This window comes from Nilaparvata lugens, chromosome 9 (genome assembly GCF_014356525.2).
Source record: "Nilaparvata lugens isolate BPH chromosome 9, ASM1435652v1, whole genome shotgun sequence".
In the NCBI taxonomy this organism is placed as follows: domain Eukaryota; kingdom Metazoa; phylum Arthropoda; class Insecta; order Hemiptera; family Delphacidae; genus Nilaparvata; species Nilaparvata lugens.
The window spans coordinates 31,220,080-31,245,135 of NC_052512.1; the positions used below are offsets into that span (position 1 = coordinate 31,220,080).

General features: G+C 36.3%; 1 protein-coding gene across 1 annotated transcript; it reads right to left on the reverse strand.

Moving 5' to 3' along the window:
* Nucleotides 1-237: 237 nt before the first annotated feature.
* On the reverse strand, nucleotides 238-4,895 carry LOC120352950. Its single transcript, XM_039435303.1, has 2 exons — nucleotides 4,708-4,895; nucleotides 238-496 (listed from the first exon to the last, which is right to left on the reverse strand). The coding sequence occupies exons 1-2, from the start codon at nucleotides 4,893-4,895 to the stop codon at nucleotides 238-240; spliced, it is 447 nt and encodes a 148-aa protein (XP_039291237.1).
* Nucleotides 4,896-25,056: the final 20,161 nt, after the last annotated feature.

Consider the following 25,056-nt stretch of genomic DNA (forward strand, 5'->3'; position numbering starts at 1 on the left):
TTGACAAACATCATCTATTTGAAATCATCTGCTCCATCTTATAGGAGCTTATAAGAACGGCAAAAAACCGTACACTGCGACTACGCCCTGTTTCGGAAAGCCAATTTTCTGACTCCAGCTCTTTAAGGTTAAGAACTTGGCTTAATCTCGAGCTCGGAAACCTGCCCTAAATAGAAAATAAAATGACAGATATTTTGAAGAATAATGATTGGAAATGAAGAAAAAAGGTGAAAAGAACTACTGTACCATTCCAGTGGACATCATCTTCAACAGCTGCAGGTTAAAATGTGTCAGGTGACCCAGTTTGAAGTTCTTGAAATCATGGACGACTTGAAGACCAGTGAAGTCGACTCCGTCGCGAAGGTAGATCTCCATCAGCATGAGTGATCTCTTCATGTGTGCTTCAAGGTCATAGTCATCCGGGTCCGGGTTATTGATGCGCATCAGTATTACACGGTTGCCCTCTTTTGTTAGGCCGGGCAGAATCACTATATGGCTGCAAAACATGGATCACACATTACAATAGGATTGAGGAAAGATTACAACGATCAGGACTCGTGCAATTCAAACCTCTAGATTTTGTTTATAGAGCTGGGTTAGCACACAACAGGGTTGCCCTCTTTTGTTAAAGTGGGCAGAATTACTATATGGCTGAGAAACATGGATCACACATTACAATGGGATCAAGCAGAGATTACAATGATCAGGACTCATGCAATTCAAATCTCAAAATTTTGATTATATAGCTGGATTAGCACACAATAGGGTTGCCTCCTTTGTTAGGCCAGGCAGAATCACTATATGGCTGTGAAACATGGATCACATATTACAATGGATTGATGGAAGACTGCAATGATCAGGACTTATGCAATTCAAATATCAAAATAAAACTATATTTTATTGATTGAAAAGTAATAATTTCTATAATTTTTATGGAATATTTTGTAATTATTTCGACATTGTTGAAAGACGATCTGACATCGTTGCAAAGCTAGAGTATGGTAGGTGTATCTGCTTTGTAAGATGATAGATAAGGCTAGGAACATCAATGTGATTCGAATACTACCATTATAACGTGGACATCATAACAGATGAAAATATTAGAGCGAATACAATCTGAAAGCTAAAATGTGTAAGGCTAGTTAAACACACATGATATTAATTGTTTCAAACGATTTTTTGCTGTCCTTATAAATTCTGTCCTATTATATAAGCGAGCAGTTTCTGTATATGATTATATGGTTATCTGGTTTTCTGTTTATGTATGTCCAACGGATCTCGAAAACGGCTCTAATGATTTTCACGAAATTTGGAACATAGTAGTATAGGTTTATGATATAAAAATTCCATTGCACTAGGTCTCATCCCTGGGGAAAACTCGCTGAAGGACATGAGAGGATGATAACTATTCATCCTTGGAAAAACAGATGATAATTTCGTCGTCTGTTGATAACAGAAGCTGTGAGTGCTGTGTGGAAGAGAGCCAGATTATGTTCAGCTGTTCAACTATTTGCAATAAATCAGCTTATTCACGAGAAATATTAATCTAGAAATTTCAATTGTTTGATAAAAAAGATCTGATTTGTTGACATGACATAGTAGCCTATATAATTCTAACTAGAAATACTTTTCAATGTTAATAATTAGGTTTGCTCTGGAGTGTAAAGCATAGGAAATTTGTAAAGAAAGATGGATTTGTAGTTATATTTCATTTATTCATTTTGTCAGTCGTACAATCATTTTTACAGTTATATGAGGAGGCACAACAGGCTTATGCCCAAAACTGGTCACTTTTAAATTTATACTACAGTCCAAATCAAAATCTAGGTTAAGCTACTATCACTCATCAAATAAAAAATTTATTCAACTTCAAAAAACAAACACATCATCAATTGCAAATAGATATACCGTGAATTCGATTTAGAATGATATACCATGTTTGCTACAATATTACTGTTAATATACTATATACTATTCTCACTAACTGCATCCAGTTACTATTTTGGACTTTCTGAAGTAACATGTTTTCTGAAACATCTGGTGTGGTACACTCACACAACTTGCTCATATTTGAAACTACGATCAGACTCTGTATATGTGTATATATAATGTTTTCACAGTACTTTTTCCTTTGTGTAAATTGTGAAATTCGATGATTTTTTTTCAGTCGTCATTTTTTTAAAGTCGTCAAAACAGCTGTCCTACAGATGAAAATATCTTGACTATGTGTTCTTTTTATAGACTGCTTTACCTACTACCTCATGCACGAGAAGGAGTTTACAAAGTCATTTCAAGGATAGGGTGGACACCATTAGTTTCCAGGGAAAAGACTCATGTCAGTTGATAGAGCTGATAAATTAAGAGCTGAAAACTATACAGAGTATGAAGTGAAATAGATCAGTCAAGTCATTTTTGAGAAAATCGTGAAAAACATGGTTTTTTAGTAATCGACCGCCATTTTCTCATGAATATTACGGAGCTCCTGCAATTTTTCCCAGAGATGAGACTCATGTCCGTGATAGGGCTTATAAATAGCTATTTATGGTATAAATTTGAAGAAATCGTTAGAGCCGTTTTCGAGAAAACCGTGAAAAACATGGTTTTTAGTAATCGACCGCCATTTTTTCCGCATCTTAGATTGAATTTTATTGAATTTCTTATTGTCGGGTCCTCAGGTATAAGACCTTAAGTTTGAAATCCAAGTCAATCGGTTTATTAGGATGGAGTTATCGTGTTCACAGACCTACACACATACACACACACACACTCACACAACACACACACCACACACACAACCACACACACACACACACACAACACACACACACACACACCACAACACACACCCACACACACACACCACACACCAACACACACCACACCACACACAACACCCACACACAACACACACTACACACACAACACAACACCACACACCACACACACACACACACACACACAACACACACACACACACACACACACACACACACACACCACCCACACACACACCACACACACACACACACACACACCACCACCACACACACCACATACACATACACACAAACAGACCAATAACAAATCATTCATGTTTTTGGATCAGGTGACCTTGAAACGTATAGAAACTTGAAATTGGGGTACCTTAATTTTTTTGGAAAGAAATACTTTCCTTACCATGGTAATAGGGTAAGAAAGTAAAAAAAGGTGAATAAAACGAAAATAAGTTTCTCTTGCTGAATTTCTTCTCTTGGAGATCACTGGCTGATCCCACACCCAAGCACTCGTTCACTCTCTCCATTACGGGATCGACAGATGAAAAATTTTCAGCTGTTTTTTTCCAAGGACGTATTTATCCTTTCAATTTCTTTCAGCGAGTTATCCAAGGTTTGAGACCTAGTGCAATCGAATATTCATATCATAAATCTACTTTGTTCCAAAATTCGTGAAAATCGTTCGAGCCGTTTAGAGATCCTTTTGAACAATAAATATACCCAAGAACCAGATACCCACATAACCTATAAATATATATGAATATACAGAAATTGCTTAATATAATGGCTTTTACAGTTCTAATGATTAGTGAGTGTTTATTTTGTTATCAATTTAGTTTGTAAACATCTAAATTAGAACTTTTCTGTTTTCAAATGGTTTGGACTGAAATTGGACCTGAATTCAGTGTATGAACATAACCTACTTTTTGGATTATTATATTATCAATAAAAATCAGGAGAGAAACAGTTTTGGGCTTTGCCTGTTAGTCCCCTTCCCCAATCATTTTGAAGAATTGTGTTCTGTTCATCAATATAAATAAATATCGAGCGAAGCTCTGTGCCCCGATATTTAGATTGAACAGATGATGTCTGTCAAGTTACGTTTAATCTGAATTGCGAATGAATAAATGAATCAATGAATTAATGAATCAGAATTAATGAATCAATGAAATGATAAATCAATGAAATGATGAATTAATGAATTGCTTAATAAATGAATTCATGGATAATTGAATTAATAATCAGTAAATTATTAATTAATGAATAAATTAATTAATGAATAAATCAATTGATAGATTGATATATCAATAAATGATGAATTAATGAATTAATAAATGATGAATAGATGAATTAATTAAAATCAATTGCTAATTTAGGAATAAATGAATTGAGGAATTAATGAATCGATGATTAATAAATTGAAGAATTAATGAATTAATGAATCGATGAATTGATGAATTGGAGAATCAATGAATCATTGGAATCAATGATTTAATGAATTGATGATTAATAAATCAATGAATCAATAAATTAATGAATTGATGAATTATTGAATTATTGAATTATTGAATTGATGAATTAATGAATTGATGGAATGATGGATTAATGAATTAATCAATGATTTAGTGAATAATGAATCAATTATTGGAATTAGTTGAATAATGAATTGATGAATTCATGATTGATAAATCGATAAATTGATGAATTTATATATTGATGAATCATTAATATTGAATTAATGAATTAATTAATAAATGAAATAATAAATCAATAAATTAATGATATCAATGAATAAATGAATTGATGAATTAATGGATTATAAATTAATGAGATAATGAATCAATGGAATTATAAATTAATGAGTCAAGAATCAATGAATAAAGAAGTAATGAATGAATGAAAAGAATATTAATGATGAATTAATGCCACTCACACATCTTCAAAGCTGCGTTTCATGCAGGCAAACTTGGATCTCGGCCATGGAAGAGTGTGGGGTGGATTGTCCTCAGTGAGAAGTCGGTGTCGATCACATTCTTGGCTTTTGACATGCTGTTCTTCACCATGAGAAAGCACGTTTTCAATCCATTTGTCAGAATCAACTATGGGATGAGCAGAGATCATAGATAAAAAACTTAATCTTATCATAAAGAGAGGAGATTGGCTTATTTATTGCTAGCAATTCAATTATAAAATTTGTTAACCTAATTCCAATCAAAATTCAATTCAATTTATTCAAGAACTTTTCACATTACATAGTATGTAAAAACAAAGTGAAGGCGATACATTAGATTGTAACATTAATGTGAAAAAATCTGGTGTGGTACACTCACACAACTTTCCTTGTACAATTTGAAACTACGATCAGACTCCTGTATTTAGGTATATATAATTGTTTTCAGAGTACTTTTTCCTTTTTGTAAATTGTAAAATTCAATGATTTTCCTTAGTCATTTTTTAGAGTCGTCAAAACTGCTGTTCTACAGATGAAATATCTCGACTATGTGTTCTTTTTATGAACTGCGCTACCTACCTACCTCATGCACGAGAAGGAGGTTCTAAGTCTATTTCTCAAGGATGGAGTGGACCCCCATTAGATTCCCAGAAAGGACACTCATGCCAGTTGATAGAGCTGATAAATAACTATACAGGGTATGAATTTGAAAAAATCGTCAAGTTATTTCGAAAAAACATGGTTTTTTAGTAATCATCCGCCATTTTCTAAAAAAATATTACGGAGCTCCTTCAATTTTCCCAGAAATGTGACTCATGTCAGTTGATAGGGCTTATAAATAGCTATCCATGGTATGAATTTGAAAAAAATCGTTAGAGCGTTTTCGAGAAACCCGTAAAAACATGGTATTTAGTAATTTTCGTATTTTTTCCGCCATTTTGAATTCATTTTTTTTTAATTTCTTATTGTCGGATCCTCATGGTATAAGGACCTTAAGTTTGAAATTTCAAGTCAATCGGTTGATTAGGAATGGAGTTATCATGTTCACAGACACATACACATACACACATACACACCAGACCATAGCCAAAAATCATGTTTTTGGACTCAGGGGACCTTTAAACGTATAGAAAACTTGAAATTAGGGTACCTTAATTTTTTTTAGAAAGCAATACTCTCCTTACCTATGGTAATAGGGCAAGGAAAGTAAAAATAAGTAATATGAATAATTGCATGCTTGGATGATAAGTCCGTGTGCATGGAGGAGTCTACTGTCAATCTATAAGGATAACATTACAGGGTGCATACGAACTCCCTACAATAATCTAGGGCATTGTTCCTGGTAAAAAATATATTTAGATATCATATGGGGGAATGGACTAAATACAGTAACACATTTTTTCTTCTCTCTTTTACTACTTCTCATGGATAACAAAGTAACATCTAACTTTGGTACATTTAATGGATGATGACAATGATATTAGTAATGAATTTCTACCAGCTTTCATATCTTCAATTCCAGAATACAATAATTTTTTTAACTGATAACCTCACAGTTTTTCATATGAACATCCATAGTATAAGAAGAAATTTGATGTATTTCTTTGTATTTAAATAATATTGTGAGGAAACTCATATCATTGTTTATCAGAGGCATGGATAAAAAGCGATCAATATGAACTTGTACCATACCAGGTTACAAGTCTCAGTTTTCTTGTAATGATAACAGATGTGGTGGTCTTATAGTTTTTTATAAAGATAATTTAAAATGTATTTTATTGGACAGTGCAGTAGAAGGGGCTGATAGTATTTGCTAAATTTTACTTATGAAAGTCTTGTATTTACTCTGATTGGAATTTACAGATGGCATACGGGCGAAACATTAACTTATTTTTAGATTCATTTGGAAAGTTATTGGAAAATGTAAAGCAGGAGTTAATTGTTTGTGTAGGAGATTTTAATATTAATATTAACCATGTGGATTCTAATGTCGAAAATTATTTGAAATTTTAGCTCTGAATGGTCTGGACTCTTTGATTATATAGATACTAGAGTAACAGATACCAGTTCTTCATGTATTGATCACATTCTGTTTAGAGGTAGGCCCTTATCGGATGTGCTAGCAGCAGTGATCGATGCGGGATTGACTGATCACAGAGCCGTCTGTGCTGCAATACCGTCAAAGAGAATCTGCGATATTCATGGTGTCACTAAGTCTTCCAAAGTAGATTATGACATGCTAAATGGGCTACTTGGGATGGAGGACTGGATGTCTGTTTATAATGGTGTAGACGTAGATTCGGCTTACTCAGCTTTTCTGAATACTTTACAGACACACATACAGTCTCCAGTATAAACATAGAAACAGTCAGGGCAGGCAACCACCGTTCTAGGGCACTCAAGCCTTGGATGACTGCTGGCTTAGTTCGGGCTATTGAAACTAGGGATAATTATTTAAAATAATGAAAAGGGACCGAAACAATATATTAGCAGATAGAAATTTCAGGAAGTTCAAGGATAAAGTACATAAATGGATTAAGAAGGCAAAGGAGAAATACTATTCAGCCCTTTTTCATAATGCCAGGGGTGATAGCAAGAAACAATGGACAATTATCAATGAATTAGTAGGTAGGAAGAAACTAAGAAATCCATAAATTTTGTTAGAGGAGGTGAACTTATAACGGATGAAAAGGAAGTAGCAGAGGAACTGAATAATATTTTATAAATGTGGCAAAATCGGATTCATCCACTCCCAACCCGCCAATAGAGGCCAAGAATGTTCCACAGGTCTTTCAATATTAAGCGTAGTCCAAGATCACTGTTTGGATGCCTATCAGTGCAGATGAAGTGTTGCTACTTATTCGTAAATTATCCAGTAACAAATCTTCTGGTGCGGACACCTTCTCACCATTCTTGATAAAGAAATAGCACCGAAAATATGTGAAATACTTCATATATATTTAACAAAAGCCTGAATGAAGGAAAATTTCCATCCTACCTCAAATGGCCAAAGTGATAGCTATTCCGAAGAAGGGGAATACAATTGATTGCAATCGCCAATTTCTTTGCTATCTGTCTTCTCTAAACTATTTGAAAAACTAGTAAAGCCCGTCTTATAACTTTTCTCCATTCAACTGATTTTTTTGTCCCTAATCAATTGGATTCAGAGAGGATTGAGTACTGAGCTAGCTCTGCGCAAGTTTCTCTCTGAAGTCCATTCCAATATCAATAATAAAGATGTTTCAAGAGTCTCAGCACTGTTCTGGACATTCGTAAGGCTTTTGACACAATCGACCACAATATTCTGTTGGATAAACTGGAGTTAGCCGGTGTTCGGGGTGTTGCGCTGAGCTGGTTTCAGTCATATCTCTCAGGCAGGAGTCAGTTTGTGTGTGTGGGTGGAGCTAAAAGCTCAGTGAAACATGTCTGTGCTGGGGTTCCACAGGGATCTGTTTTAGGACCCATTCTATTCTTGATATTTATAAACGATCTCTATCTGGGCCTTCTATGGAACCATAACTGCTTTTGCAGATGATACTGCCTTCAACTATGGTGCAGACTGTTTGAAAAATCTGCAGGTTCAAATGCAGTCTGATCTCAATCTGTTATCCCTGGGTTTTTCTTTAATAAGCTGAAGCTCAATGCTGACAAAAACAACATACTTGAATATTTCAATTTATGAATCATTCACCTTCGAGAAACCACTTAAATACCATAACATTCACTGCATCAGTCATGATAGCTGTAACTGTTCAATATATTACAATCCAGTCAAGTAAATATTTGGGTATATCTATGGAAGATGATCTTCTGTGGAGGAGCCATGTGCGGATGTTGAAAAATAGCCTGCGCATGCTTCTTCATAGATTCTACCATATAAGAAATGTATGCCCAATTTATATCCTGAAGAATGTTTACTTCTCACTTGCACATTCCAGACTTTCATATGGCATATCATGTGGGGATGTACTTACATTACCCACTTGAAGCCACTAATGCGTTTACAGAGATCCTTGCTTCATTTCCTGCATGAAGAACCTATTGCTCACTCCGATCTCTTCAGCAATTTGAGAATTCTTAGCCTGAGATCATTATATGTATTCAAAGTACTTATGCAGTTTTATTGGGCTAGTGGAACTTGGGGAATACAGTGGATTTAGCTGAGCATGTGCCTCTTACTCGGAGGGCTGGTCAGGTTAGAGTGCCAAGACCCAATTCAACTTTTTTCAGAAAATCGTTTCTATTCTTAGAAGGGAAATTCTGTAATAAACTGCCTCCATCCATTGTGCATAGTGGCTCACCACAGCTTTTCAAGCGTAATTTGAAGACTTCCTATTGAATCTGAGTGAAGAAGATGTAGAAAGTAGTATAATATAACTGTATAATTAATAGTTTTTAGCTTTGGATTTCTGATGACATTGATGGTTTCCAATAGGGTAAATTTTGAACAAATAGTGTAAATTGTTTTAATTCCTGAATATTATTGTTATGTTGTGATTGGATGCCATTTTTATAAGTATGTAAGTGAATGTGTATGTATGTATATGTGCATGTATATATGTATATATGCATATATGTATGTATGTATGTATGTATGTATATGCGTATGTATAGCTGGTAGTGGAAAAATCAAGTGAATCGTCGTCTTTTATTTTTATTTTTATTAGTATTTTTTTGTATTAGCAGTGTACTGTTATCGAAGTGATTTTTTTTTATTTTGTAGATACTCCCATATGCGGTCAAGCTTTGAAGCTTTGCATATGTGTAATTTAATCAGAAGATTCATTAATATTAATTTTCAATTGTTATTATTTGTTGTATTGCATTATTACAAATATTGTATTATGAGTTTTCTGATAAATAAAATCATTATTATTTCATTATTATTATTTCATAATTTTATATTGTACGGAAGTCTTCAGATTCTTCAGACTCACACAGCGGCCATTTTGCTTTTTACTTATTATTTTTTTCTAAATAATGGTTGAACATACGAACTTGAAACTTTGCAATATTATTATTTTATAGCAACTAAATAAAGCTACGAAAAAATATGATTTTTCAAATTGATAAAACGAAATGGCGCCATTTAAATTTTAGTTACTCAGGAACCGTGTTTTTTACAAAAAAATTACAAGATAAATTTTTTTAGTAAATTTAATTGCCTATCGAATAGTACCAGAGTTTCAAGTTTGAATGGATATAACTGAGATATGGCAAGCTAAGTGATTGCTGACCAACCTTTAGAGGGTTATGTAACGTTATTTTATCGTTTTAAACTATCTAAAATCGCTCACTATTAACATGCAATGCAAAAGAGTGTGTTGCATTATTGAGGCGAGATTGGATCGTACCAGATTTTTCAAGTTTGAATGGATATTTACTGAGATATGGCAGCTTTAGTGGTAGTTGACCCACCTTAGAGGGTTATGTAACGTTATTTCATCGTTTGAAATTATCTAAAACCGCTTACAATTAACATGCAATGCAAAAGGAGATTGTTGCATTATTGAGGCGACTATTTAGCATGCTTGGTTCATACTGCAACAAACTTTCAGTGGTCACCTATTACTAAGGCTGCCATATCTCAGTTCATATTCCTTCAATCTTGAAATATCTGTGAAACATCTGCACCATTGATAGATAATTAATTTACTGAAAAAAAGCTATTCTTGTGATTTTTTGTAAAACAAACGGTTTCTGAGTTATTTAAGAAACAAAATTTTAAATTGCCGCCATCTTGTTTTGTGAATTTGAAAAATTATCATAATTTTTTTGTAGCTTTGTCTAGTTAGTCTAGTTGTATTACTGATTGTTCAATTTCCAATTTCGTATGTTCATCCATTATTCTGAAAAAATAATAAGTGAAAAAAGCAAAATTGCCGCTGTGTTAGTAACTGAAGATGTCCGGACAATTTTGAATATGATATTTAGATATGTTTTTTACACAGGAAAATGCCCTAGAGTATTGGTAGGGAGTTCTGGCTCAGATCTTTGAATAGTAGACTTGTGATGTGCGTCAGGTAACGCATCACGCTAGAGATTAACACTATAGTGAGGTCCACGTTATAATGGCAGTGTAGAATTGAGAACACTGTTGCTGTCCTCTTCTATCATACAACAAAACAGATAACGCTATCTCTCTCTAGCTTTGCAATGTTGTCTGTTTGCCAGAATATTCTGTTGTTACTTTTGACATTGACTGTACAAAAGCAGACAAACAATTTCTCAGCCGCAATTTTTTTCACCATTCTATCAAAATACTCTAGTACACAAGTTGTATAATTGATTTAAAATGTATTTTTGAAACAATTGAATGATTTTTAGACCTTACTGTATGAGAAACACGAATAAAATACCTGAATTGACATTTTTAAAGTTGATAACTAACCATCCTAGACTTCATCCATATGCTTCAGTTACCTACACGTATAGGTTAGACCTACTCGTACCGGTATAATATAATTGAAAGGTTATTCAAGAATTATTTCCATTCAAATTACTTATTTAAAATAGAATTTCTATTTTTCTATTATTTTTAAAAGAAATTGGAATAGAATGCCTACCAAATACTTAATTTCTGCTGGTTTGAATTCAGATTGGTATATCACAGCTTTTTAAATTAGCTGCCATTTCAGGTTTGTATGAAAATAGAATCTGATCTCAGTTATGGAAGCAAATTTTTGAATCAATTATGGAAAAATATATATTCTTAATTAATTTAATCAGTCAAATTGATTATTTTATCAAGGAAATGATAATCATTATTAGATCAAATTTATGGATGAAATGAGTAACAGCGGTGTACAGTCAGTGGCAAAATGGAGAGACTTGGCAACGTTTTTCTTCACTGCCATTATAACGTGGACCGCACTATAGCGATAGGTGATCAATTTTCATAACGACATGGGGAATTGTGTGAGTGCGCCACACCAGATTTTCTTCTTAACTCCCCTCTTTTTTCTTTTTCGAATTTTGGGAGGTGTGGCTGTTTGTTGCCCAATCCTTGATTGCCTGCACGTCATCTGCCAACCGAATCGGGTGTCATGTTGTACTCTTTGTAAAGACGCAGCTTTGCCTCCGGCAGGGGGTTGATGCCTTTGATTATCATCTGCAAAATACCAGATATCGAATGAAAATCTCAAGGAGAAAAACTGGTGTGGTACATCACACAACTATCCTTGCTCATATTTGAACTACGATCAGACTTTTGTATATGTGTATATATAATTGTTTTCAGAGTACTTTTTCCTTTGTGTAAATTGTGAAATTCGATGATTTTTTTTAGTCGTCATTTTTTTAAAGTTCAAAACCTGTTCTACAGATGGAATATCTCGACTATGTGTTCTTTTTATGAACTGCTCTACCTACCTACCTCATGCACGAGAAGAAGATTACAAAGTCAATTTCTCAAGGATGGGGTGGGCCCCCCATTAGTTTCCCAGAAGGAGCCTCATGCCAGTTAACAGAGCTAACAGAGCCCTAAATAACTATTCAGAGTATGATTTGAAAAAAATCCGGTCGAGCTATTTTGAGAAAATCGTGAAAAACATGGTTTTTTTAGTAATTATCTGCAATTTTTCCTCTCAAGTATATTACGGAGCTCCTGCAATTTTCTCAGAAATGAGACTCATGTCAGTTGATAGGCTTATAAATAGCTATCCATGGTAATGAGTTGAAGAAAATCGTTATAGCCGTTTTCTACAAAACCGTGAATAACATGGTTTTTAGTGATTATCAGCCATTTTTCACAAGAATATTACGGAGCTCCTGCAATTTTCCCAGAATGAGACTCATGTCAGTTGATAGGGCTAATAAATAGCTATCCATGGTATAAATTTGAAGAAAATCGTTAAAGCCGTTTTCGAGAAAACCGTGAAAAACATGGTTTTAAGTAATTATCCCGCCATTTTTTCCGCCATTTTGAATTCAATTTTATTGAATCTCTTTTGTCAGATCCCATGGTATAGGACCTAAAGTTTGAAATTTCAAGTCAATCGTTGATTAGAATGGAGTGATCGTGTTCACAGACACACACACACACACACACACACACACCCACACACACACACACACACCCCGACCAACACCCAAATCATTTTTTTGGACCAGGGGACCTTGAAACGTATAGAAACTGAAATTAGGGTACCTTAATTTTTTTGGAAAGCAATACTTTCCTTACCTATTTGGCAGTAGGGCAAGAAGTAAAAAGAAACGAGAGGAGAGGACGCTGAATAATCCACAGTTGAATCATAATACTCTTGAAACTTTTATTTGTTTTCTCCAAAATCAAAAACTCACATATGTTTATAAACTCAGTTCACGTTTGAATTTGTATCCCATATAATCATTTATCCATTTCCATGATAATCTTTCCATCTGATAAATATATTTCTACTATTCAACTATTTTAAATCATTTTTTCCAATCAAGAATAGCATAATTTATTCAGCATCATTTAGTTCATTTGATTACCTTTTCTTGTCTGAAAAAGGACGAAAGAGTGGATAGACTTTGTTGTCCATCGAAGTTGATCTGTAAAAAAGTTAGAAGAATGTTTGAAAATTGAAGTTGTTTAATCAATGATATCTTGAGTTATGTCAACATACGAACAGACGACGGCAACGACTTTGGCCTTGAGTAAGTCAAAAGTAGGAACTCGCTAATGCTCGTTCCATAAATTACTTTAAACTATAGTATCTATAGTGTTATCATTTGTGTGGATTTATTCATGAATATATATCATCCCTACATTAATCGAAAATATGGCGAAAAATTGTATACCATAAGTTTAGTAAAATGTAGTGGCAATATCATATTAAGGAGTCTATATATATAAGTGGCTAAAGCTGACATGGACTCGGTTGAACCGAATGCGCACTGGCCATGGAAGATGTGGAGGTCTGATGTATAAATGGGGCTTTGCTGACTCTGCTGCTGTGAATGTGGCGCTCAGACACAGACAATGAATCATTTAATGTTAGAATGTCCATTTTTCAAATTTAGGTGAACCTTGACGAGGTGCATCAAGCAACACCAAATTTCATCCAATGGCTTGACGCACTGAATTACTGTGTGACTTTTACTTGTTTAAATGAAATGATGTGATGTGCTCTATCTCATACGATATATATATATACGTATTAGCTAACTAGATCAACTAGTGAACATTTTTACAAATAGGACTGCGTTGTTCCTTCAGTGCACCCTTTCCCCATGCAACAGACAACAGCGACGCGAGACTACAAGATGCGAATTATTAACGATGAACGATGAACAAATGGATCTCATTTAATGAAAAAGACTAAGAAATTGTCAAAAACCCACTGATTTATTGATAATAGAAAGACCGGTTTCGGTTATTACACCATTGTCAATCTCTGATAAACTAAAACTAATACAAGAGCAGCAGAATTTATACTGGTAGGCGAGTACTGCTATTGGTCGAAGGCATGAACGCCTGCCATTGGCCTAGCTAGACAGTCTCCTCCCCATCACTACACAAAAAATGGATCCCACTTTGTCGGTGAGAACATGCTTATACACAAATAGTGTGTCTAAAAAGCGCGACCGAGCGCCGACGCGTGGTGGACAATTGGGAAAGCTTGGTAACCTGGTGAGCGTAAATAGCAGACCTATGAGATCCGAAAACAACAAGCTATGCTACAAATACAGATCGACTCCTATTGGCTCCCTGATGGCGAATCAGGGTCAGAACACTCCGAGGTCCGGGCACTGAATCTCATGGTGTGGGTGTGTTTCCATGTTTTAGAACTAACTATACTGATTACAACACACACACCACACACCACACACACCACAACACACACCCACACACACACACCACCACACAACACACACACACACACACACCACACACACCCACACACACACACACCCACACACACACACACACACACAACACACACACACACAACACACACACACACCCACCACACACACCACACACACACACACCACACACACACACACAACACACACACCACACACACACACACACCACCAACACCCACCACACACACAACACACACACACACACACACACACACACACACACAACACACACACACACACACACCCACACACACACACACCACACATAACACACACACACACACACACACACACACACCACACACACCACACACCACACACACACACCACACCACACACACCCACACACACACACACACACACAACACACCACACACACACCACACACACACACACACACACACCCACACACACACACACACACACACACAACACACACAACACACACACCACACACACAACACAAACACACACACACACACACACACACAACACACACACACACACACACACACACACACATACAACCACACAGATGAATACCCAAAAACCACTTTTTGGACTCAGGAGGCCTTGAAACTTATAGACATTTAGAAATTGGTACCTTAATTTTTATTGAAAGCAATACTTCCTTACTATGATGATAGGGCAAGGAAAGTGAATGCTGCCTTCTAATAAGCGTGAAGCGCGGAGGCTGCTACTTACCCCACGAGGACGCAGAGGGCGAAGCGCGAATCAAATTAAAAATGTACTGCATATAAGAATAGAAAAAAATGTTAATTATTTAAATTGCAATTAGAAGACCAAAAATCACTAATAACTAAGTGAATACTTTGTCATAAAGTCATACTTTGTCATACTAAGTAACAAGTAATAAGTAAATACAGAACTTAAAAAAAATTTCGGCTCTTATAAACATTTCTCAAATTAATAGATAACTCGTGGCGTTATCTATTAATCTTGAGAAATGAACTCAAGACGTTGGCAACATTCAGCTTTATAGGAGCCGACATTTTTTTTTGGAGAATAAGAAACAGATGTTGAAAATCTATTCCTCCGATAATAAAGATTTCTTTCTAAGAGTCGGTTATCTTCCCCATTATCATCATTCATAGCAATTGTTCGAATTTCCCACAAAAGAATTTTTACACAGTAGTTCTTTGAAACATGAGCCATATTATAATGAAATACAGAGTGTTTAGGAACTCCCTACCAATACTCTAGGGCATTGCTCCTGTGAGAAACATAAAATACCTATGAATCAGTTTTTTAGATGAAAACAATCGACACCTCATATTTGGTTGTTAGCGGTTGTGTCTGTATTTCACATTTTCACTTCCCTTGCCCTATACCATAGGTAAGGAAAGTATTGCTATCCAAAAATAAAATAAGGTCCCTAATTTCATGTTTTCTATATGTTTGAAGGTCCCCTGAGTCCAAAACATGATTTTTGGGTGTTTGTCTGTGTGTGTGTTGTGTGTGTGTGTGTGTGTGTGGTGTGTGTGTGTGTTGTGTGTGTGTGTGTGGTGTGTGTGTGTGTGTTTGTGTCTGTGAACATGATAACTCCATTCCTAATTAACCGATTGACTTGAAATTTTCAACATGAGGTCCTTATACCATGAGTATCCGACAATAAGAAATTAGATAAATTTCAATTCAAAATGGTGGATAATGACTAAAAACCATGGTTTTTACGGTTTTTTTCGAAAACGGCTCTAACGATATTCTTCAAATTTATACCCTAGATAGCTATTTATAAGCCCTATCAACTGACGTGAGTCTCATTCCTGGGAAAATTGCAGGAGCTAGGTAATATTCTCGAGAAAAATGGCGATTAATCACTAAAAAACCATGTTTTTCACGGTTTTCTCAAAAATGACTCGACAGTTTTTTTTTCAAATTCATACCCTGTATAGTTATATATCAGCTCTATTAACTAGCATGAGTCTCCTCCCTGAGAAACTAACAGGAGGTCACCCCATCCTTGAGAAATTTACTTTGTAACTTTCTTCTTGGGCTTGAGGTAGGTGGGTAGAGCAGTTTATTCAAAAGAACACACGTCGATATTTCATTTGTAGAACAGCTGTTTTGACAACTTTTAAAAAATCCTCAAATTTCATAATTCAAACAAAGGAAAATGTACTCTGAAAACAATAAGAATAGTATAATCGTAGTTTTAATAACATTATTTAGCCGCCAATCGGCATAATGTTATTCCCCTGGATTATCCTCGTTTAAGAATGAGGCTTATAGATCATGAGCAAGAAAGTTGTGTGAGTGTACCACACCAGATTTTTTCATTAGATATCTTCAAATAGTCCCTATTAGAGTCGATAACACACTGATACCGGATTTTCAATCCCTAAACGCTCCCTGGAAGTTGGCAACCTATATGCTGTCTAAGAGCCCTCGTCGTAGCATGTTGAACGTTTTCCAGAGTCCGCACCGCGTCCCCTTAAATTGTTCTTGAACTTGGGGAACAAAAGAGTCCGTGGTGCCATATCCGGCTGTAAGGAGGATGTGCAACGTTACCCTCGACTGTTTAGCCAACTGCTCGGTGACGAGCAGGCAGGTGTGCGACGGAGCATTGACGGATGGAGGATTCACGAATCGGCAATCCCCAGACGGACTCGATGAGCCTGGGCGTTAGTCACGGAATACCTCTCTTTAGTACTGGCCGTTCACAAAGGGTTATTGCCACCCGGCCAAACTGTAAACGACTAGTACTACAGAGAGGTGCTCCGTCGACTACCGGTACCCGGTGACTAACCGGTACCTTGTGCCCGGTTCATCGAGTCTGTCCGGGATTGCCAATTCGTGGATCCTCCATCATGACAATGCTCCGTCGCACACCTGCCTGTCGTCACCTCCTTACAGCCCAGATATGGCACCACCTAACTTCTTTTTGTTCCCAAGATCAAGAGACTACTTAAGGGGACGCAGTTCAGGACTCTGGAAAAACGTTTAACGTGCTACACGAGGGCTCTAGACAGCATAGAGGTTGCCGACTTCCAGGAGCGTTCAGGGATTTGAAAATCCGGTATCAGCGTGTTATCAACTCCAATAGGACTACTTTGGAGATATCTGATGAAAAATTGTACATATTTTGCCCATAAAAATTTCCGAGGTCAGTCTGGTTACTTATTATACAGACCCTGTACACTGAGATTCACGATATAATATATTCCAGCATGAATTGATGTTGCTATCCTTGCCTGTTGTTGAACAAAGCGATATATCTATCCTTTCCCTTTTCAGCACTTTTGCTCTCTTGTGTGTGTGGAAAAAACATTATCGACTACAGAAATATAAATCTTAATTCCTATAATGAGAATTTAGTATTTCACCAGGAGGAAATATATAATATATTTGAAGAGGAGTAGATCATTATAATAATTGCATCAGTTATCAGAGTTTATCAGAGTGACAAAGGTGTAGCAACCGAATCCGGTGATGATGATGATAATGATATCGATGACCTGGCTGGCTCAGGTCTGGTGTCAGAGTTTTCAGGTCGCAGCTGATCAATTTCAGGGCCTCTGACATGACCTAACGACTGCTTTTTAGGCAGCCGGGACCGACGGCTTAACGTGTCCATCCGAACACGGGAGTGGCCCGAGATAATATCTTGCCCGGGCCGGGATTTGAACCCGGGCCTCTGAATCATAAGCCAGCATCTGATCCAGTCGACTACGGCCGAATCCGTCTTTCTACTTTTAATAAAATCTGTGGTTTCTGAAAATTTCCCATCTCTGAGACTAGCATCTAACCCGTGCCCCGCGAGGGGATATTTTAAAACTTAAAAAACTGAAACTTGACCGAGTGGAATCTAGAAGAGTTTGAAATAGGCCTAGAACCATCCTAGGTTAATTAAGAATCTAATGCGAAATTTCAAGTTGATCAGTTCAGTAGTTCAGATGTATACCGGATATAAGAGTACCGGAGAATCATAACCATCCAAAACAAATGTATACAAACGTAACGCAGAGAACGGCAACACTGTAGTCCTACCATTTACAAGTTGAATATCACTATAAAAAACTCAAGATAGTGGTTTGCTTGTTGATTAGCACTATGAAGCTGCGTTTTACACCAAACTTATTAACAAAATGTTAATAACTTAATCCTTATAGATTCTATTAGATTGAACGGAGCTTGACAAACACATATGTTCATCATATATATGATAAGTTATGTTCACTATAAGATCTATAAAGATTAGGTTATTAACATTTTGTTAATAATAATAATAATAATATCGAATGACCTGGCTGCTCAGGTCTGGTGTCAGAGTTTTCAGGTCGCAACTGATCAATTTCAGGGCCTCTGACATGACCTGCTTTTTATTTTGTTAATAACTTTGGTGTAAACCCGCTTCATAGATGACGGAGGATGAGAGAGGAGGAGGATGATCTCACCTTTCAGAGAGTAAGAGAAGAAGAGACGAAAGATTGGAGGAAAAGAAGTAGAAGTCTTTGAAAGTGGGGAAGAAAAGGAGAGAGACAGAGAGAGATGGAGAGAGAGAGAGAACAAATCAGAATAGAGTGGAGGAGAAAGTGAAAAAAGAAAATAGAGGATAGGAGCTAATGATGATGATGATGATGAGATGATGATGATATGATGATGATTATGATGATATGATGATTTATGATGATGATGTAAAGAAAAGAAAAAGAAGGAGAAGGAGACGAAGAAGAAGAAGAGATAAAAGAAGAAGAAGAAGAAGAAGAAGAAGAAGAAGAAGAGATAAGAAGAAGAAGAAGAACGAAGAAGAAGAAGAAGGAAGAAGAAGACGAAGAAGAAGAAGAAGAAGAAGAAGAAGAAGAAGAAGAAGAAGAAGAAGAAGAAGAAGAAAAGAAGAGAAGAAGAAGAAGAAGAAGAAGAGAGAAAAGAAGAAGAAGAAGAAGAATAGAAGAAGAAGAGAAGAAGAAGAAGAGAGAAGAAGAAGAAGAAGAAGAAGAGAAGAAGAAGAAGAAGAAGAAGAGAAGAAGAGAAGAAGAAGAAGAAGAAGAAGAAGAAGAAGAAGAAGAAAAGAAGAAGAAGAAGAAGAAGAAAAGAAGAAGAGAAGAGAAGAAGAAGAAGAAGAAGAGAAGAAGAAGAGAAGAAGAAGGAGGAAAGTCAACTTTACTCTGGAAAATCCACTTTCTTCCATTCTGCGAATGTTGTTTCGCCCGCAGGGATGCGGGCTTGATTCTCAGCGAAAACTTTGTACTTTAATAAACTTGTATTATATTATGCAAGTTTTGTTTTGCACGTTGAACCAGTAGACAGTTGCAACTTGGCCAAGTGAGGCGAAAACTTAAGCTAAGTTACATGCGAAGAGCTAATATTCCGTATTGTGAGCTTTTCTCTTGGAGTTGTTTGCAATGCTACAAAACTTTTCTTCCTCTAACACCTTTCTCTTTCTCTAATACCGTTCCCTCACCCTCTCTCTCTCTCTCTTTCTCTTCCTTTCTCTTGAACACCACGTCTATTCTCTCTGCAGTGATGAATGATTTATTGGCGGTAAGGCATACCGTAACTTTCGCACTTGTTTTAAGTGGGCCGGCATTTAAGGCGCATTTTATGAGGTTATTTCACATTAGCGTAGAAGACTATAGTGCGGTCCACGATATAATAGCGTGGAGAAATATGGGAGAACAGCGTTGCCGATTTTCTGCCTTCTATAGACGGTAGCTGATACAGGTTTATTGATGTAATATCAACTGTTCATTATCGTTTACAAAACGAGGGGCACGAAAAAGATGACAACAAACTCATGATTCTGCTGAGAAAATATCTTGAATAACAAAACCAAATCTGGTGTGGCGCACTCAACACTTTCCTTGCCGTTATGGAAATTGATAACCTGACGCTAGTTAAACGCGCATCTCAGTCTACTATTCAAAGAGATTGAGCCAGCTGGTGACAGGGCAATAACGCTGGAAACACACGAGGTCTGCTATCTCTTCATAGTGAATCAATTAATAGAATCAACAGTTTGCAATTGGATAATCACATTTTCTCGAATTTCGAGTTTATTTTTAATTTTAGTTGGAAACGTTACTGAACATTAATTGTAGAGATTCTCATTCTCAATCTTTTCCACTCGAAATGTTTTGTTTAGATTTTATCTGAAGCTTGATAATTGAGAATCTGAAATCAAACTTTGCATAGATGGGGTGGAGCTCGTGAAATTTTTACGGATATGGGTCTTATGGCAGTTGATAGAGCTTATCGATGACTATTTTAGGTATAACTTTAATCAAAATCGTTGAAGCCGTTTTGAGAAAATCGCGAAAAACCCTGTTTTTGACAACATTTTCGCTATTTTAGCCGCCATCTTGAATCGCATTTGATCGAAATTGTTCCGTCGGATCCTTATGTCGTATCGTTTACACAGACACACACACACACACACCACACACACACACACACACACACACACACCACACACACACACACACACACACACAACACCACACACACACACACACCACCCACACACACACCACACACACACACACACACACACACACACACACAACACACACCACACACACAACACACACACACACACCTCACACACACACACCACACACACACACACACACCACACACAGCACCCACACACAACACACACACACACACACACACCACACACAACCCACCACACACACACACACACACAAACACACCACACACACACACACACACACACACACACACACACACACACACACACACCACACACCACACACACACACACACACCACACACACACACACACACACACACACACAAAAACACCCACACACACACACACACACAAAACACAGACACACACACACACACACACACACCACACACACACAACCACACACACACCCACACCACACACACACACACACCACACACACACACACACACACCACACACACACACACACCACACACACACACACACACCACACACACACAACACACACACACACCACACCACACACACCCACACACACACACACACCAAACACACACACACACACACAACATATACAGACCAATACCCAAAACCACTTATTTGGACTCAGGGGACCATGAAACGTATAGAAGTTTAGGAATTGGGGTATCTTTTTTCGGAAAGCAATACTTTCCTTACCTTTGGTAACAGGGCAAGGAAAGTAACAATTGAGAAGAGAGATAAGGAAACTTCAACTACCTTCAAAATTTGACAGCTGATTTGACTACAGATTATTCATTTTGGAAAGCAATAAAAAGAATTAGACGACCAATATCACAATCTCCTCCAATTAGAAAAGCAGATGATACTCGGGCAAAAAATAACAGAGAAAAGGCAGATATTTTTGCTAATCAACTGGAATAAATCTTTCAGCCAAACAACATTCAATCTGGAATTGATCCTGAATAAGATATAATATAGATGATTTTGATTCAGAGATTGATCTAGTTTCTGTAAATTAGGATCAAGAAGGAATAGAATATAATATGAATACCAAAAAATCTGGTGTGGTACACTCACACAACTTTCCTTGCTCATTGAACTGTAAGCCTCATTCTCAAACGAGAATAATTTAGGGGAATAACACCATGACAATTATTGGCGGCAACATATTATTTGCAACTACGATCAGTCTACTGTATATTGTATATATAATTATTGTTTTCAGAGTACTTTTTTCCTTCGTATAAATTGTGAAATTCGATTTTTTTTAAAAGTCGTCAAAAACAGCTGTTCTACAGATGAAATATCTTGACTATGACTGTGTACTTTTTATAAACTGCTCTACCTACCTACCTACCTCATGCACGAGATGGAGGTAACAAAGTCCATTTCTCAAGATTGGGTGGACCCCCCATTAGTTTCTCAGGAAAAAGACTCATGCCAGTTGAAGATCTGATAAATAACTATACAGGGTATGAATTTGAAAAAAAATCGTTAGAGCCGTTTTTGAGAAAATCGTGAAAAACATGGTTTTTAGTCATTATCCGCCATTTTTCTCAAGAATATTACAGAGCTCCTGAAATTTTCCCAGAAATGAGACTCATGCCAGTTGATAGGGCTTATAAATAGCTATCCATGGTATAAATTTGAAGAAAATCGTTAGAGCCGTTTCGAAGAAAACCGTGAAAAACATGGTTTTTTCGTCATTATCCGCCATTTTTCTCAAGAATATTACAGAGCTCCTGAATTTTCCCAGAAATGAGACCATGCCAGTTGATATGGCTTATAGATAGCTATCCATGGTATGAATTTGAAGAAAATCGTCAGAGCCGTTTTCGAGAAAAACGTGAAAAACATGGTTTTTTAGTCATAATCCGCCATTTTTCTCAAGAATATTACGGAGCTCCTGAATTTTCCCTGAAATGAGACTTATGCCAGTTGATAGGGCTTATAAATAGCTATCAATGATAAATATTGAAAAAATCGTTAGAGCCATTTTCGAGAAAAACGTGAAAAACATGTTTTTCAGTAATTATCCGCCATTTTTTTTCCGCCATCTTGAATTGATTATATTGAATTTCTTATTGTCGGGTCCTCATGGTATAAGGACCTTAAGTTTAAAATTTCAAGTCGATCGTTAATTAGGAATGAGTTATCGTGTTCACAGACATACACACATACACACACACACACACATACACACACACACACACATACACACACACACAGACCAATACCCAAAATCATGTTTTTGGACTCAGGGGGCCTTGAAACGTATAGAAAACTTGAAATTTAGGGTACCTTAATTTTTTTGGGAAAGCAATACTTTCCTTACCTATGGTAATAGGGCAAGGAAAGTAAAAAGTAAAACCCGTGTTCCTACCTACCTCATGCACGAGAAGGAGGTTACAAAGTCCATTTCTCAAGGATTGGGTGGACCCCCCTTAGTACCCCGGAAAAAAGACTCATGTCAGTTGATAGAGCTAATAAATAACTATACAGGTTGGATTTGAAAAAAATCGTTAGAGCCGTTTTTGAGAAAATCGTGAAAAACATGGTTTTTTAGTAACTGTCATTTTTCCTCAAGAATATTACGGAGCTCCTGCAATTTTCACAGAAATGAGACTCATGTCATTTGATGGGCTTATAGATAGCTATCCATGTATAAATTTGAAGAAAATCGTTAGAGCCGTTTTTTTCGAGAAAACCGTGAAAAACATGGCTTTTTAGTCATTATCCGCCATTTTTCTCAAGAATATTACGGAGCTTCCTGAAATTTTCTCAGAAATGAGACTCATGCCAGTTGATAGGCTTATGAATAGCTATCTATGGTATAAATTTGAAGAAAATCGTTGGAGCCGTTTTCGAGAAAACCGTGAAAAACATGGTTTTTTAGTCATTATCCGCCATTTTTTCTCAATAATATTACGGAGCTCCTGAAATTTTCCCTGAATGAGACTCATTTCAGTTGATAGGGCTTATAAATAGCTATCCATGGTATAATTTGAAGAAAATCGTTAGAGCCATTTTCGAGAAAAACGTGAAAAACATGGTTTTTTAGTAATTATCCGCCATTTTTTCCGTCATCTTGAATTGAATTATTTGAATTTCTTATTGTCGGGTCCTCATGGTATAAGGACCTAAGTTTAAAATTTCAAGTCAATCGGTTAATTAGGAATGGAGTTCGTGTTCACAGACATACACACATACACACACCACATACACACACACACACATACACACACACAGACCAATACCCAAAAATCATGTTTTTGGACTCAGGGGACCTTGAAACGTATAGAAAACTTGAAATTGGGGTACCTTAATTTTTTTTGGAAAGCAATACTTTCCTTACCTATGGTAGTAGGGCAAGGAAAGTAAAAAGCATCTGGGTTTGATCTGATTACAGGTGAAATCTTGAAGAAACTTCCAAGGAAAGGTATTGTAATGCTAACATATTTTTATTAAATCTTATTTATTCCTGGTACAAATGACACTGATTTAATATCATTGGTAGATGAAATAATAAGGCAATTATTGTGCTATTTTTCTTCAAAATTCAGGTGATGACACAATTCAAAATAAGGATTAGTTTTGAACTTGAATCTATATAGGAAATCGCTTAGAGTAGTTGCACTGCTTCATGTTGCACTGCTTCTCAACCAATCAACCATCATACAATTGCTTCCTGATCAACGCAATACAACAACAATAGCTTCATCTTTATACTAGTATCAACAATACTCTTGATTTTGGGCTTCAAAAGTTCAAATACAAAAGTTAATGAAAAAGTCGCTATAATGAGGTCCACGTTATAATGGCAGTGTGTGATTAGCAATTGCATTGCTATCCTTGTCTATCATTCAACAAGGCGGATAGCGCTATCTCTTTCTCGCTTTGCTCTGTTACTATAGTGAGGTCCACATTATAATGGCAGTGTACGATTGACAATACTGTTGCTGTCCTTTTCTATCATACAACAAAACAGATAGCACTATCTCTCTCTCGCTTTTATAATGTTGTCCATTTGCCAGA